This window comes from Schistocerca gregaria, chromosome 5, assembly GCF_023897955.1.
Source record: "Schistocerca gregaria isolate iqSchGreg1 chromosome 5, iqSchGreg1.2, whole genome shotgun sequence".
In the NCBI taxonomy this organism is placed as follows: Eukaryota; Metazoa; Arthropoda; class Insecta; order Orthoptera; family Acrididae; genus Schistocerca; species Schistocerca gregaria.
Genome location: NC_064924.1, coordinates 542,427,688 through 542,442,932, shown reverse-complemented (window position 1 = coordinate 542,442,932; position 15,245 = coordinate 542,427,688). Strand labels below are relative to the sequence as shown.

The window sequence follows — 15,245 nt, the reverse complement described above, 5'->3', positions numbered from 1 at the left end:
CCGCTCACAGGATTTTAACGGAAACGTTGAGCTACCGGAAGGTGTGTTCATGGGTGCCACGCGTGCTGACTGAAGACCACATGCGGCAACGAGTTGATTCTTCCAGCGCATTTCTTCACCGCCTTGCAGCCAAACAAGACAACTTTCTGGACTCACGCGTCATGGATGACGAAACCTTTGGCCGGAAAGCGATTCAGCTCCGACGACGAGATGAAAGAAGGGGTTCATAACTTTCTGAACAGCATGGCGGCGAGCTGGTATGACACGGGCATACAAAAACTGCCACAGCGTCTACAAAAATGGATCGACAGAAATAGTGATTATGTCGAAAAATAGCTAATGTTCAAGCTGTAAACTGATGTAAACTATTATAGAAATAATAAGTTCTATGTACTTATAAAAGATAGGAGACCTTACTTTTGGGGTTACCCTCATATTTCATTCTTTACCTCTTTCACGTTCATCTTCACTTCCGGACCATCACCATATCAGTATCCATGGCAGCAGAAAACACAGTTGAGATGGCGTGGGTCTCACAACAATGTAGTGTGTAAAGGTACCACAGACGGTGTGCTCGGAGCACTGTATGGGCTGAACGGTTGACCCACATGTTTCCTTTCGAGCGGCAATAGGCCGGGCCAATGAGTTCTTTCGTTGACAGTGTTTAACATGGACCTGGCTGTCGCATCGTGCTCTGCTCTTGGTTCCGGGTGCTAATTGGAATTTGGAGAACACGCATTTGAAACTGACGACAGAACGATTCTACTGCTGCCAGCGTACATTTTGTGAAAGGACCATGAGTATACGATGGGGGAAATTAGGTCTCTTACGCAGGTTTTCAGACAATCGTTTTTCCACCGTTCTATTTACGAGTGGAACGGGACAAGCAATAATGACTTGTAGTGGTACAAGGTATCTTCCACCATTCACCGTACGGTGGTTAGCGGAATATTTATGTAGATATAGATCTAACAAGTAGGCCATCCGGAAATAAGATTTTTGTTGATTTAATATTTACACTAATGGCCATTAAAATTGCTACACCACGCAGATGACGTGCTCCAGACGCGAAATTTAACTGAAAGGAAGGAGATGCTCTTATATGGAAATGATTAGCTTTTCAGAGCATTCACACAAGGTTGGCGCCGGTGGCGACACCTACAACGTGCTGACATGAGTATAGTTTCCAACCGATTTCTCATACACAAACAGCAGCTGACCGGCGTTGCCTGGTGAAACGTTGTTGTGATGCCTCGTGTAAGGAGGCGTACCATCACGTTTTCGACTTTGATAAAGGTCGGATTGTAGCTTATCGCGATTGCGGTTTATCGTATCGCGACATTGCTGCTCGCGTTAGCCGAGATCCAATGACTCTTAGCGGAATATGGAATCGGTGGGTTCAGGAGGGTAATACGGAACGCCGTGCTGGATCCGAACGGCCTCGTATCACTAGCAGTCGAGATGACAGCCGTCTTATCCGCATGGCTGTAACGGATCGTGCAACCACGTCTTGATCCCTGAATCAACAGATGGGGACGTTTACAAGACAACAACCATCTGCACGAACATTTAGACGATGTTTGCAGCAGCATGGACCATCACCTCGGAGACTATGGCTGCGGTTACCGTTGACGCTGCATCACAGACAGGAGCGCCTGCGATGGTGTACTCAGAGACGAACCTGAGTGCACGAATGGCAAAACGTCATTTTTGTTTACAGCATCATGATGGTTGCATCCGTGTTTGGCGACTGGCGACATCGCGGTGAACGCACATTGCAAGCGTGTATTCGTCATCGCCATACCAGCGTATCACCCGGCGTGATGGTATGGGGTTGCATTGGTTACACGTCTCGGTCACCTCTTGTTCGTACTGATGGTACTTTGAACAGTGGACGATACATTTCAGATGTGTTACGACCCGTAGCTCTGCCCTTCATTCGATCCCTGCGAAACCCTACATTTCAGCAGGATAATGCACGACAGCATGTTGCAGGTCATGTACGGGCCTTTCTGGATACAGAAAATGTTCGACTGCTGCCCTGGACAGCACATTCTCCAGATCTGTCAGCAATTAAAACGTCTGATCAATGGTGGCCGAGTAACAGGCTCGTCACAATACGCCAGTCACTACTCTTGATGAACTGTGGTATCGTGTTGAAGCTGCATGGGCAGCTGTACCTGTACACGCCATCCAATCTCTGTTTCACTCCATGCCCTGGCTTATCATGGCCGTTATTACGGCCAGTGATGGTTGTTCCTCGGTACTGATTTCTCAGGATCTATGCACCCAAATTGCGTGAAAATGTAATCACATGTAAGTTCTATTATATTTGTCCAATGAATACCCATTTATCATCTGCATTTCTTCTTGGTGTAGCAATTTTAATGGTCAGTAGTGTACATTTTGGTATATTTCAGCATTACTTCGTAATTTCCAACCTTCTGCTGTGTTTATTGGTCCTAATATTTTTCTTATAATTCACCTTTCTAGTTCTAATTTATCTCAATTATAGTTTAATCCCAGGCATTCACTTGCATACAGGCATTCTGTCTTCAATCATCTGTTCAAATGGTTCAAATGGCTCTGAACCCTATGGGACTTAAGATCTGAGGTCATCAGTCTCATAGACTTAGAACTACTTAAACCTATCTAACCTAAGTACATCACACATATCGATGCCCGAGGCAGGATGCGAATCTGCGACCGCAGCAGCAGGGCGGTTTCGGACTGAAGCGCCTGCTGTGTTATAACACTTATTTTTGTATTGGCACTTTCATTGTAGATTTCATTGGTGATACCATATGCTCTCCACATTTTATGCAACCTTTCCTGTATTGCAGATTTTTCCAAAGCATTCTCTTGAATTTTCTCTACTAGATATTTGAATTTTTTTACTCTCTCTACATTTGTTTTCAGGAATTCTGTATCATCCTTAACGTTTGTTAATTTTTTTTTTTGCAGAAATTCTTAAGCCAATTCTGTTGGCTATTTCTTCTAGAGGTTTATTTGTGTTATAGCAGATGCCACACTAGCGGAATGTATAGCAAAATCATCTGCAAATGTATGACAATTGATTTGGATCTTTTTGCTTCCCTTTCCTAACCTAATAGGCGAGATGTTGCGTTCAATAAGTATTTTGTTCCAAAATCTCTCTGTTTCCTCTAACATACTATTAAAAAGAATTCGGGATAGCCCGTCAGCTTGTCGTGCCCCTGTCTTTATTTTGAAAGGCTGTGAAATTTTTCCCATAAATTTTACTTTGTAGACTGTATCTGTAAGTTTTTCACTGGTTAGGTTTGCCAGTTTAGACTTTACGCCAAATTCTCGACTTATTTTATCTATAGTTTCTCTGTCAACAGAATCAAAAGCTTTTCTGAAATCCACAAACATAAATACGATGTCCTTTGACTTAAGTAATCTGTGGCAAATTACTGAGTTGAGATTAAATATCTGCCCAGAGCCTGAGTTCCTAAAACCACCGTGATATTCATCTATATGACTGTCTAATATTGTTTCTAGCTGCTTAATAAAATCTTGGAAAATACTTTATACGTTCCTGGCAATATTCCTATTTATCAAATTTTACTTACTATTATTTTTATTACTATTTATCATATTAATACTATCAACATTTATAAGTAACTACTCGTATTATGTAAAAAAATAAGGTATTTGTTACTCCATAGTATTGTGTAAGAAATGGCATGAAGGTCTTAATATGATCAAGCTATACAGGGTGTTACAAAAAGGTACGGCCAAGCTTTCAGGAAACATTACTCACACACAAATAAAGAAAATATGTTATGTGAACATGTGTCCGCAAACGCTTACTTTCCATGTTAGAACTCACTTTATTACTTCTCTTCAAATCAAATTAGTCATGGAATGGAAACACACAGCAACAGAACGTACCAGCGTGACTTAAAACACTTTGTTACAGGAAATGTTCAAAATGGCCTCCGTTGGCGAGGATACATGCATCCACCCTCCGTCGCATTGAATCCCTGATGCGCTGATACAGCCCTGGAGAATGGCGTCTTGTATCACAGCCGTCCACAATACGAGCACGAATAGTCTCTACATTTGGTACCGGGGTGCGTAGACAAGAGCTTTCAAATGCCCCATAAATGAAAGTCAAGAGGGTTAAGGTCAGGAGAGCGTGGAGGCCATGGAATTGGTCCTCCTCTACCAATCTATCGGTTACCTTATCTGCTGTTGAGAAGCGTACGAACACTTCGACTGAAATGTGCAGGAACTCCACCGTGCATGAACCACATGTTGTGTCGTACTTGTAAAGGCACATGTTCTAGCAGCACAGGTAGAGTATCCCGTATGAAATCATGATAACGTACTGCATTGAGCGTAGGTGGAAGAACATGGGGCCCAATCAAGACATCACCAACAATGCCTGCCCAAAAGTTCACAGAAAATCTGTGTTGATGACGTGGTTGCACAATTACGTGCGGATTCTCGACAGCCCACACATGTTGATTGTGAAAATGTACAATTTGATCACGTTGGAAAGAAGCCTCACCCGTAAAGAGAACATTTGCACTGAAATGAGGATTGACACATTGTTGGATGAACCATTCGCAGAAGTGTACCCGTGGAGCCTAATCAGCTGCTGATAGTGCCTGCACACGCTGTTCATGGTACGGAAACAACTGGTTCTCCCATAGCAGTCTCCATAAAGTGACGTGGTCAACGTTACCTTGTACAGCAGTAACTTCTCTGACGCTGACATTATGGTTATAGTCAACTGCACGAAGAATTGCCTCGTCCATGGCAGGTGTCCTCGTCGTTCTAGGTCTTACCCACTCGCGAGTCATAGGCTGGAATGTTCCGTGCTCCCTAAGACGCCGATCAATTGCTTCGAATGTCTTCCTGTCGGGACGCCTTCGTTCTGGAAATCTGTCTCGATACAAACGTACCGCGCCACGGCTGTTGCCCCGTGCTAATCCATACATCAAATGGGCATCTGCCAACTCCTCATTTGTAAACACTGACTGCAAAACCACGTTCCTGATGAACACTAACCTGTTGATGCTATGTACTGATGTTGTTGATGCTAGTACTGTAGAGCAATGAGTCGCATGTCAACACAAGCACCGAAGTCAACATTACCTTCCTTCAATTGGACCAACTGGCGGTGAATCGAGGAAGTACAGTACATACTGACGAAACTAAAATGAGCTCTAACATGGAAATTAAACGTTTCCGGACAAATGTCCATATAACATCTTTTCTTTATTTGTGTGTGAGGAATGTTTCCTGAAAGTTTGGCCGTACCTTTTTGTAACACCCTGTATAAATATGAAGTAAAATATTGGAACCATGTACGATTGCAGTTCGACGAAGAGTGAAATGGGAATAATTAGCCTCCTGTAAAACTGCACCATGATTATTATGAGGACGCAGGTTTGTAGTGTGAAGTGACGTCTGCACGTCTTTTTCAGAGACACTGCGAAAGTATCCACCGGTACCAGTGCTGAACCGCGAGGTGACGCAGGCGTACAAAGTGCCGGACACGGAGTGGGTGCTGGAGAAGGGCACCTCGGTCATCATACCCGTGCTGGCGCTGCACTACGACACGCAGTACTTCCCACAGCCCCAGCGCTTCGACCCGGAGCGCTTCTCGGAGGAACAGAAAAACGACAGGCCCGACTTCGTCTACCTGCCGTTCGGTGATGGCCCACGTGTTTGTATTGGTGAGCATCAGTAACTGTGACTTCCTTTCTGGAAAGAAAATATAACAACGGGAGTAGATCAGCCTTCTACATCGCACTCTATTTATGGGCCACTTTTAAGGAAATTTGAATAGCTCTACCCAAATTTTGTATCAGTAGAACAGTTCGCTTGCAGTCTCTGTTGAGACTGCAAGTGGGTGGTCAACTATTTTACAACAAAATTCGCCAAACAGCTATGCAGCTGAGATGTTATTTTATTTTCGCTACCAGTTTCGGCAATTTATTATGCCATCTTCAGGTCCCATTTGCATCTCTCAAAACTAATCGATACTCGTGTACTGGGGCCACACGTTTCCGGATGTCGTGAATTTGTAGCTTCTTTCGAAGGCTTGACTGCAACCCGAAAGTCTTCGAAGGAAGCACGATTGCAGTCAAGTTTTCGAACCACTTGAGCTATGAATTCACGACATCCAGAAACAATGGCTCCAGTTCGTCAACATCGATTACTTTTGAGGGGTGTATATGGGGCCTCAGAATGGCATAATGAATTGCCTAAACTGGTAACGAAAATAAAATAAAATAACATCTCAATTGCACGACTGTTGGCGAATTACATTGTTAAATGAAGTTCGCTTTCGTTCTCCTTTTCTAATGGCTAATGACTCTGAGCACTATGGGACTTAACATCTGAGGTCATCAGTCCCGTAGAACTTAGAACTACTTAAACCTAACTAACCTAAGGACATCACACACGTCCATGCCCGGGGCATGATTCGAACCTGCGTGGAATGAGTTGCACGCAAGTGGTGTCATATATGACTAGACACGGCGACACCAGTATACACTTCAGTTTCGTCGTTTTGTCGGTCCTTGAGTCGTGTCTGAAATTAAAGTTTTGGCAGGTGCACGTCGCACGAGTTGTGATGGAGTTAAAGCTTGTTGCGTGGAATCGCTGCATAAGAAAAAAATTAAGAAACGTGTTTCAATTCGTGACTGGACGAAGAAAAGACGTCAGCTCGGTTGCTCAGCATCCTTGCTGAAATAATTTATAACGGAAGATCCAAGAAGTTGTTTTAATTATCTTAGAATGCCACCAGACCTGTTCACGTTTGTTCTAAATAGAGTTTATTATGCGATAAGGAATAAAGGTAATGTAATGCATGAAGTACTGTCGCCAGAACTGAAATTACATATCATATTGCGTACAAATCGAGAAAACTCGGCATGCTATAAGATATAGTTTTAGTTGGTAATGACGCTATTTCATTAACACCAATAATTGTTAACATTAACGGTAATAATTATTAACATTAGCCACAATAATTATTCGAAGTAGGCCGCATTAAGAAGAGAATGGTTTGCATACTACTCTCTTGAAGATAGATCTGTACAGTGGCAATATTTCAAAATTCTAACATATTTGAATAGGGAGCACTGCAGCGACGTTTCAAATAGATGAATATCGAATGAAGTATGCAGCTTCTTGACTTTGTATAGCCTTCCCTCCTATCAACAATGTTCCTTAACAAAGAGTTGGCCAACTCAAAACGATGGGATTTTAGTCTTGTAGACGAGAGCATTGCCACAGCTAGAATTACACTTGCTTGTATTTTTTTTATTCAGTTGTATATGTTCTCCTAACTCAATAAAGTTTTCCCTGCAGCTCAGATATTGTCAAACCATCTATGTTATGATACCGGTAGCACATGACGTTCTCAGTTGCAGCAATATGTGTGTACGTTGCACAAAATGTCGCACACAGGCACCCTTCAGTGTACAAGGCGTGACAGGTAAGGCAGGCAACGTCGAATATAACTGGAACGAGGAGATAAATATCTACAACTACAACTACATGACTACTCTGCAATTCACATTTAAGTGCTTGGCAGAGGGTTCATCGAACCACACTCATACTATCTCTCTACCATTCCACTCCCGAACAGCGCGCAGGAAAAACGAACACCTAAACCTTTCTGTTCGAGTTCTTATTTCTCTTATTTTGTTTTGATGATCATTCCTACCTATGTAGGTTGGGCTCAACAAAATATTTTCGCATTCGGAAGAGAAAGTTGGTGACTGAAATTTCGTAAATAGATCTCGCCGCGACGAAAAAAGTCTTTGCTTTAATGACTTCCATCCCAACTCGCGTATCATATCTGACACACTCTCTCCCGTATTACGTGATAATACAAAACGAGCAGCCCTTTTTTGCACACTTTCGATGTCCTCCGTCAATCCCACCTGGTAAGGATCCCAACCCGCGCAGCAATATTCTAACAGAGGACTAACGAGTGTAGTGTAAGCTGTCTCTTTAGTGGACTTGTTGCATCTTCTAAGTGTCCTGCCAATGAAACGCAACCTTTGCCTCGCCTTCCCCACAATATTACCTATGTGGTCTTTCCAACTTAGTTGAATTGACAGCCTTGAGAATTGTACTGTTTATCGAATAATCGAATTCCAACGGATTTCTTTTGGAACTCATGTGGATCACCTCACACTTTTCGTTATTTTGCGTCAACTGCCACCTGTCACACCATACAGCTATCTTTTCTAATTCGCTTTGCAACCGATACTGGTCTTCTGATGACCTTACTAGACGGTAAATTACAGCATCATCTGCGAACAACCTAACAGAACTGCTCAGATTGTCACCCAGGTCAATTATATAGATCAGGAACAGCAGTGGTCCCAGGACGCTTCCCTGGGGAACACCTGATAGCACTTCTGTTTTACTCGATGGTTTGCCGCCTATTACTATGAAGTGCGATCTTCCAGACAGGAAATCACGAATCCAGTCGCACAACTGAGACAATATACCATAGGCCCGCAGCTTGATTAGAAGTCGCTTGCGAGGAACGGTGTCAAAAGCTTTCCGGAAATCTAAAAATACGGAATCAACTTGAGATCCCCTGTCGATAGCGGCCATTACTTCGTGCGAATAAAGAGGTAGCTGCGTTGCACAAGAACGATGTTTTCTGAGACCATGCTGATTACGTATCAATAGATCGTTCCCTTCGAGGTAATTCATATTGTTTGAATACAGTATATGCTCCAAAACCCTACTGCAAACCGACGTCAATGATATAGGTCTGTAGTTCGATGGATTACTCCTACTACCCTTCTTAAACACTGATGAGACCTGTGCAATTTTACAATCTGTAGGTACAGATCTATCGGGGGGCGAGCGGTTGTATATGATTGCTAAGTATGGAGCTATTGTATCAGCGTAATCTGAAAGGAACCTAATCGGTATACAATCTGGACCTGAAGACTTGCCTGTATCAAGCGATTTGAGTTGCTTCGCAACCCCTAAGGTATCTACTTCTAAGAAACTCATGCTAGCAGCTGTTGGTGTTTCAAATTCTGGAATATTCCATTCGTCTTCCCTGGTGAATGAATTTCGGAAAACTGCATTCAATAACTCCGCTTTAGCGCCACAGTCGTCGGTAACAGTACCATCGGCACTGCGCAGCGAAGGTATTGACTGCGTCTTACCACTTCTGTACTTTACATACGACCAGAATTTCTTCGGATTTTCTACCAAATTCCAGTTGCGGTTTCCGCTGACTTTTAGTGGACAATTTGGTGAATTTTCTAACCGACGAAAATGTTTCTTTAACGTTTATACCTGCCGAATTATGACACGATTTTTCAATGGAAATACATTTTTTTTCACTGGAAAGAGCGTACGCCACTATCCCGCCGTCGGCAGACGAGGTCCCACACACATCTTCCCTACTGTGAGCTGGGAAGAGAGGGCAGGGGGTCTGGGGGGGGGGGAGGGGGAGAGGCGGACGAAGAGTGCGACATAGATGGAGACAGTGGCTCACTGTTTAGGTTGGCACAGCCCTCCCATATCTAGTTGTTCACCTACGTGGCCTACATGTTACTACTGATTGTTGGAATAGTTGGACGGTTTTCTACATTAAAGTAAAACAAAAACATGGTGTGACTATGTTTTAAAAATGGTGTGTGTGTATGTGTGGACAGGTCAACTTTTAAGGTTTCATGGACAGTTGACAAAGACGTGATGTTAGATATATTTTAGTAGCGGGAGGGAGGAGAAAACCGTTAATGTAAATCCACAGCAAGCAGTGAACCTAAAGACGGGAACATATCTTCTTCAAAAAGTAGTCAACAAGAATAGCATCCTGTACTTTTATGCAATAATTTCAAGACTGATTTATGAGAATTGATAAAAGCAAAGTTTTTCTTCTAAAATTTGTTAATGAACTAAGAAGAATACAAAATATTATCGTGTGTCTCTGAATCTTACTACAGTTCCTTCTTCTTTACAAACGTTGTGGAAGGGATACTGTTTTATCTGAAGGGGAAAAAAATCTCAGAGTCTGTGCTTTGTCATGTACAATGAGGGAGCACAGACGTCTCGAAAACATAAGAATAATTTCGTACGGAAGCCTATGAAGCAATGGTAATGACGGACAAACAATACATATGTGACGGACAAACAATACATATGTGATACGAACACATGGTGATAAAATAATTGAGGAAGTTATAAAGGAACAGTAATGAATGAAATTTAAAACAAAGTTAGTGAGTGACAATGGGATACGCGCCTTTCGTATGCGTGAGTGTGTGTGTGTGTGTGTGTGTGTGTGTGTGTGTGTGTGTGTGTTTTGATTTGCCTTCTCTAAAGTAAAGCACAATGATTTTCGTTCACAGGTATGCGATTCGGCCTGATGCAGACCAAAATCGGACTGGCTAGTTTGCTCAGTCGCTACAACATAGAGACCTGCAGTCGGACTGTCAAGGAGCTGAAGATGGATCCGCGTTCGTTCATCTTGAATCCAGTCTCTGGCATTTGGTTACGTTACGTTGCGAGATCCCAGAAAGCTTAACTGTGTTTTTGTGAACATCTGTAGACATAAATGTTGTAAACATAAAGTCCATTATTTTTATAATACTTGCCTCAGCAAGGTGTTTCCGAAAGCAGTTACCAACTCTCAAGGGATGGAAAGAGGCACAAATTTAGATTTAACTGACTTTGAAACTGTCATGACTTGCTTATCGATGTGCGCAGGGAAGGATTCTTTGAACGACTCCAGGATACACCTGTACAGAAAATACGTGTTAATTACATCCAAAGTCCGCTGTATGTGTATGTTATACCTCTTCCACATTATAGACCATTTATATATGCATATTTTCTTATCTGTACTATTTATGTGTGCGTCTAATTAGTGACCGTCAAAGTCTTTTATAGTAGCTGTTGTTTTATGTAATATATGAATTACGTATCATCTATCGATATAATCTTAGTGAATCTTTGACTGTATTGGAGCAGACGACTTTTAAGACCGTCTGCACTTCGCATTTTTGTGTGCTCTTTGCGAATCAAAAGATAACGTTATTGTAGAAATGTGACAAATATTGAATTACAGTTGCATCAGTTCGTAGTCTTATTTCTGAGGCAGCATGTTGTAAGTTTGTTTGTCCAGCTTTGATAAATGTGTAGAGTTCAGACGAAAAAGTTCATGTTTTGTTGTAAGGCTGGTTATCATTAATCTAAAGTAAACACCTACAATAAATGGAAATTTTTTTGTACCATGCTTTCGAAATGAATACCACTGTTCGTTATAAGTTAATTGTCGCTTAACTGAAGGGAAAAAACAACTCAGGAAATTATGTATCAAATTTATGAAATTTAGACCAGCAGAAGAAGACAGAGCACGTTGTAAATCAATCAAGAAAACCTAATTTAAAACAAGAAGGAACGGTAAAGAAAAAACAGAAAACTTTTGATGGTTCAAATGGCTCTGAGTGCTATGGGACTTACCATCTGTGGTCATCAGTCCCGTAGAACTTAGAACTACTTAAACCTAACTAACCTAAGGACAACACACACATCCATGCCCGAGGCAGGATTCGAATCTGCGACCGTAGCGGTCGCGCGGTTCCGGACTGAAGCGCCTAGAACCGCTCGGCCACACCAGCCGGCAGAAAACTTTTGACTTCATGTTTCCTCCCTTAAGGCATTTATCTTAAAGAATGTAAAATACGGTTATGAACAAGCAAATAAAAGGTAAAGGCGTCAGAATTAATTTGTTGACACATCTACTGTGCCTGAACACCAGTTAGAGGACAAAAATATGCCTTTCTGCTCATATAATGCATTTTACTTTTAGACAACGTCCAAGGAATCCAGTTAAGATATATCTTTTTAGAAGTACAGGGAATCATCTGCTCCGTTTCATCGATACGAAATTGATTTAGAGTATCTTAGAAAGATATTCCTCACTAGACCAGATTCTTTTTCCCTGTTTTTTCTTTCCACCGTGCACTTTATTCGCAGCGTCTGCCACGGCTGTTTTCACAGTGTGTCACACTTTCTCCACTTCTTCTTCATCATCTGCGTTTGGTAGTACATCGAAACGGTTATTTATTTCTAAATCAAACTCTTTACATTCTTCCTCACTTTTTGGTTTTGCGACGTCAAATCCAGGTGTAGTGACCTGGAGATCGACCGGGAAATCACAAGTTGCAATTGACTGTTACAGCGAAATAAATTTTGTCTTCTGTGAATTCTTTGTATTCTTGTTGGCGAGTTTTCTTGTGCCCTAGCGACACTGTATTGTTTAAACTTTGAGTATGTTAAAGGTGTTTACTAACACGCTGTGTGTGCTGTCATTCTGGACGGGCGCATCACTCACAAAACCCTACAGTGGTGACTTGAGCAGGAACACGGGAAAATGACGGATCAACTTGGAAATGGCAACGTTAAACAGGAGGACGCGAACGAAGTACACCTCGCTGCAAGCAGGCTCTTCCGCCGTCCAGTAACTACCGATTCATCCGTTTCCTGAACAAGGTGGGACTGCACAACGAGTCAAACTGCGAGAGTTCTGGACATCTAGACCAGGAATCTTGTTCACACAAGCTGAAAACATTTTCTGCCAGCATGGTATTCACTACGGCACGAACCAATTTTACTGCATTATTGCACATTTAAATGAATCACAGCCTGTACTTGCGGAGGAGGCACTGAAACACTGATAATCAAACAGTTTCCACCTACTCCGGAGATTAGGTTACAGAGGGTATTAGCGGACCAGCACTTCGGCAGTAAGTCACACACAAAGAACCTGTGGATGATACTACCGGCGGACGCGGAATTGTCTCCCACAGAGTGACAGTACTGGCAGAAAAAGTGGAAGCCGTTGCTGCTTGTCTACATTTCAATGCTGGCAACACTGTATCTAGAATCGACATGGCTTGTGGGCGCGAACCAAGCATTTCAGGGGCAGTTTCACGAAACGGCACCGTTCCAGGCATTCAGTTGGACGTTCCGGCGGATTCCACAGATCAGGCGGCAGAGAGCGTTCAGGAGTAACGTGCAAGTCGCGGCACTACAGAATAGACAACATGCGGAGGGCACGAAAACTAATAGAGGGCTTCAGCACCAAACCAAGCAGTATAAAGATAGGACAAACAAGGATAAGGATTATTGATCTTGGTTTCACCAGCCTTTTGGAGACTGGGCACGCAAGTGCATTACGCCTTGCAAACGCACAAACTCTTTTGGCGTCCTCTAGATGGCACTACGGGCTGTCGTGGTGCATTTTTCAGTCGCCTTGCCCTCCTCCCCTCACGCGACTGCCGCGCCGGATGTACTGGAGAAGCCTGTAAGAGAAAAATTCCGCGGCGTGCACTCGGGCCCACAACGAAGCTACATTTCTGCGGAGGAACCGTCGCAGTGATTTGCTGCACACAGCACTAAGCGGGTCAATTGTTCTATTTCCAGAAGGTCTTCTTTTCCTGAAACGGAAAAGGTTCTCAGGACGAATGTATAGAACAACGGAACAGACTTTTTTCCGTACGGCATATAAATGTGGTTCTGTGCTCGGCACTGAATTACTCAACGCACGGCGTCATTGCACTACTTTCGCTTCTGGCTGCGAGGACCTCAGCTTCGAGCAGTTCCGATTTCATTTCCATTATGCGATCAGTAGTCCTAAAGTGCCTAGTCAGAATCTTCAAAGAATTGGTTTTACGAGCGCACTCAGCATATCTCGATGGCCCTTTGTGGTAGACACATATTCAGCAACAGAGTTTTGGTGAACGCTGGTTCAAAACTAAGTGCGCTGCTGATGAATCATTTCCAACCGAATAGTATGGTGGCTCCTCTAGTTTTACACTGGCGAGCAATTCACTCATCAAGGCATGTAGCTTGAAAACCATGAAATCAGACATCTGCTTAAAAAACAATTCGAACGGAATTTTTTGTAGCAGATGTCAGTGACCTCATTTTCGGTGCGGATTTCTTACGCTATTTCAAATTTGTCGTGGACTTCAATGGTGGAACTCTGCAGAGAATTGCAGAGATCACATGTGTAAAGTACGGAGGGAATTTGAGTTATATTTTTGATGAGCTTCCTGACATTATATCAATTGCACAGGCAAAGACTAAGATCCAACACAACAAGCACTTCATCCACACCTCACTATGTCTGCTGGCGGCAGCCAAACCCTGATGGCTAATTCCAGAAAAGTTCGCGGCAGCAAAGAACGACATACAGGTAGACAATGTGGTAGATTCTTTTATGTGTTTGTCTATTTTTTGTTTGTCTGTTGTCGATGAATTATGCTCGCAGTAAAAGGTCGTGACAACGTGATAAAATTGTCTCTGATAGTGCTGTTAAAACAATTACTGTTTGTTGCGCGTATGAAGAGTCTTGGGGGAGACGGCTGGATATTTTTAGCAACTACTCACACATGACTTTGCAGGTTCGAGTGTTGTTGTCCACGTCTCTTCCCGTACACGTCGCATTCATCTGAAACAATTCTGCTATTTCAATACTTCCAAAAATACTAATAAAGGTCGTGACGCTCACCTTTGTTCTCATGAAATAATAACGGTTTATTGTGTCTCTTGTACAATTCTCCACATAACATCAAAAGAAGCGAACAGGAAACTCTAGTTACCCTTAGTTACGAGTAAACCACAGAGAAAGTAATATAACGAGTCAACGATATAATTATCATAGAGTCTCTGAGATAACGTCTTTGCCACTTAGCTTTCTCACAGTCGATTCAGTACATTACATATTTATTACACTACAACAAGCAAATTCAGGAATGAGTGAAAAGCCCACCTGAGAGCCAGTGGGCTTCCCCCTACATATGGTGCAAAAATGTGATGGCATATGGCGATCATGTGACGACTATCGTACGCTGAATCCAAGAACACTTAGCAGATATCTGGCACCACACATCATGGATTTCAACAACTCCAAGGCGAGAGCTAAAGTTTCTAACGTCATCGACTGTGGCCAATGTTATTCACATTTCTGTGGCACCTACTGACGTTAAAAGGACAGCACTCAATACGCCATTTGGATTTTTCCGAAAGTCAAATAGTATACCGAAAGAGTCATACATTCTACACACCAATATGGAATGTTGTCTATTCCTTCTGCCTTATCTGATCTTAAGTTCTATAAAGCTCTTTTAAATTCTGATTCTAGTATTAGATCCATCCGCGTTGAATAACGCCGCCCAAACTTGGCAGCCGTTCATGCATCACCTGCTCAG

General features: G+C 42.6%; 1 protein-coding gene across 2 annotated transcripts in view; it reads left to right on the top strand.

The window, feature by feature from the left end:
- LOC126272727 (probable cytochrome P450 6a14) overlaps positions 1-11,299 on the top strand; it is a 98,896-nt gene extending 87,597 nt beyond the window's left edge. For both annotated transcript variants that reach the window (XM_049975783.1, XM_049975785.1), the window contains exons 6-7: positions 5,460-5,711; positions 10,377-11,299. In XM_049975783.1, coding sequence (XP_049831740.1) covers positions 5,460-5,711; positions 10,377-10,552 — 428 coding nt within the window. In that variant the 3' untranslated portion in view covers positions 10,553-11,299. The remainder of the gene's footprint in view (positions 1-5,459; positions 5,712-10,376) is intronic.
- The last annotated feature ends 3,946 nt before the right edge of the window (positions 11,300-15,245 follow it).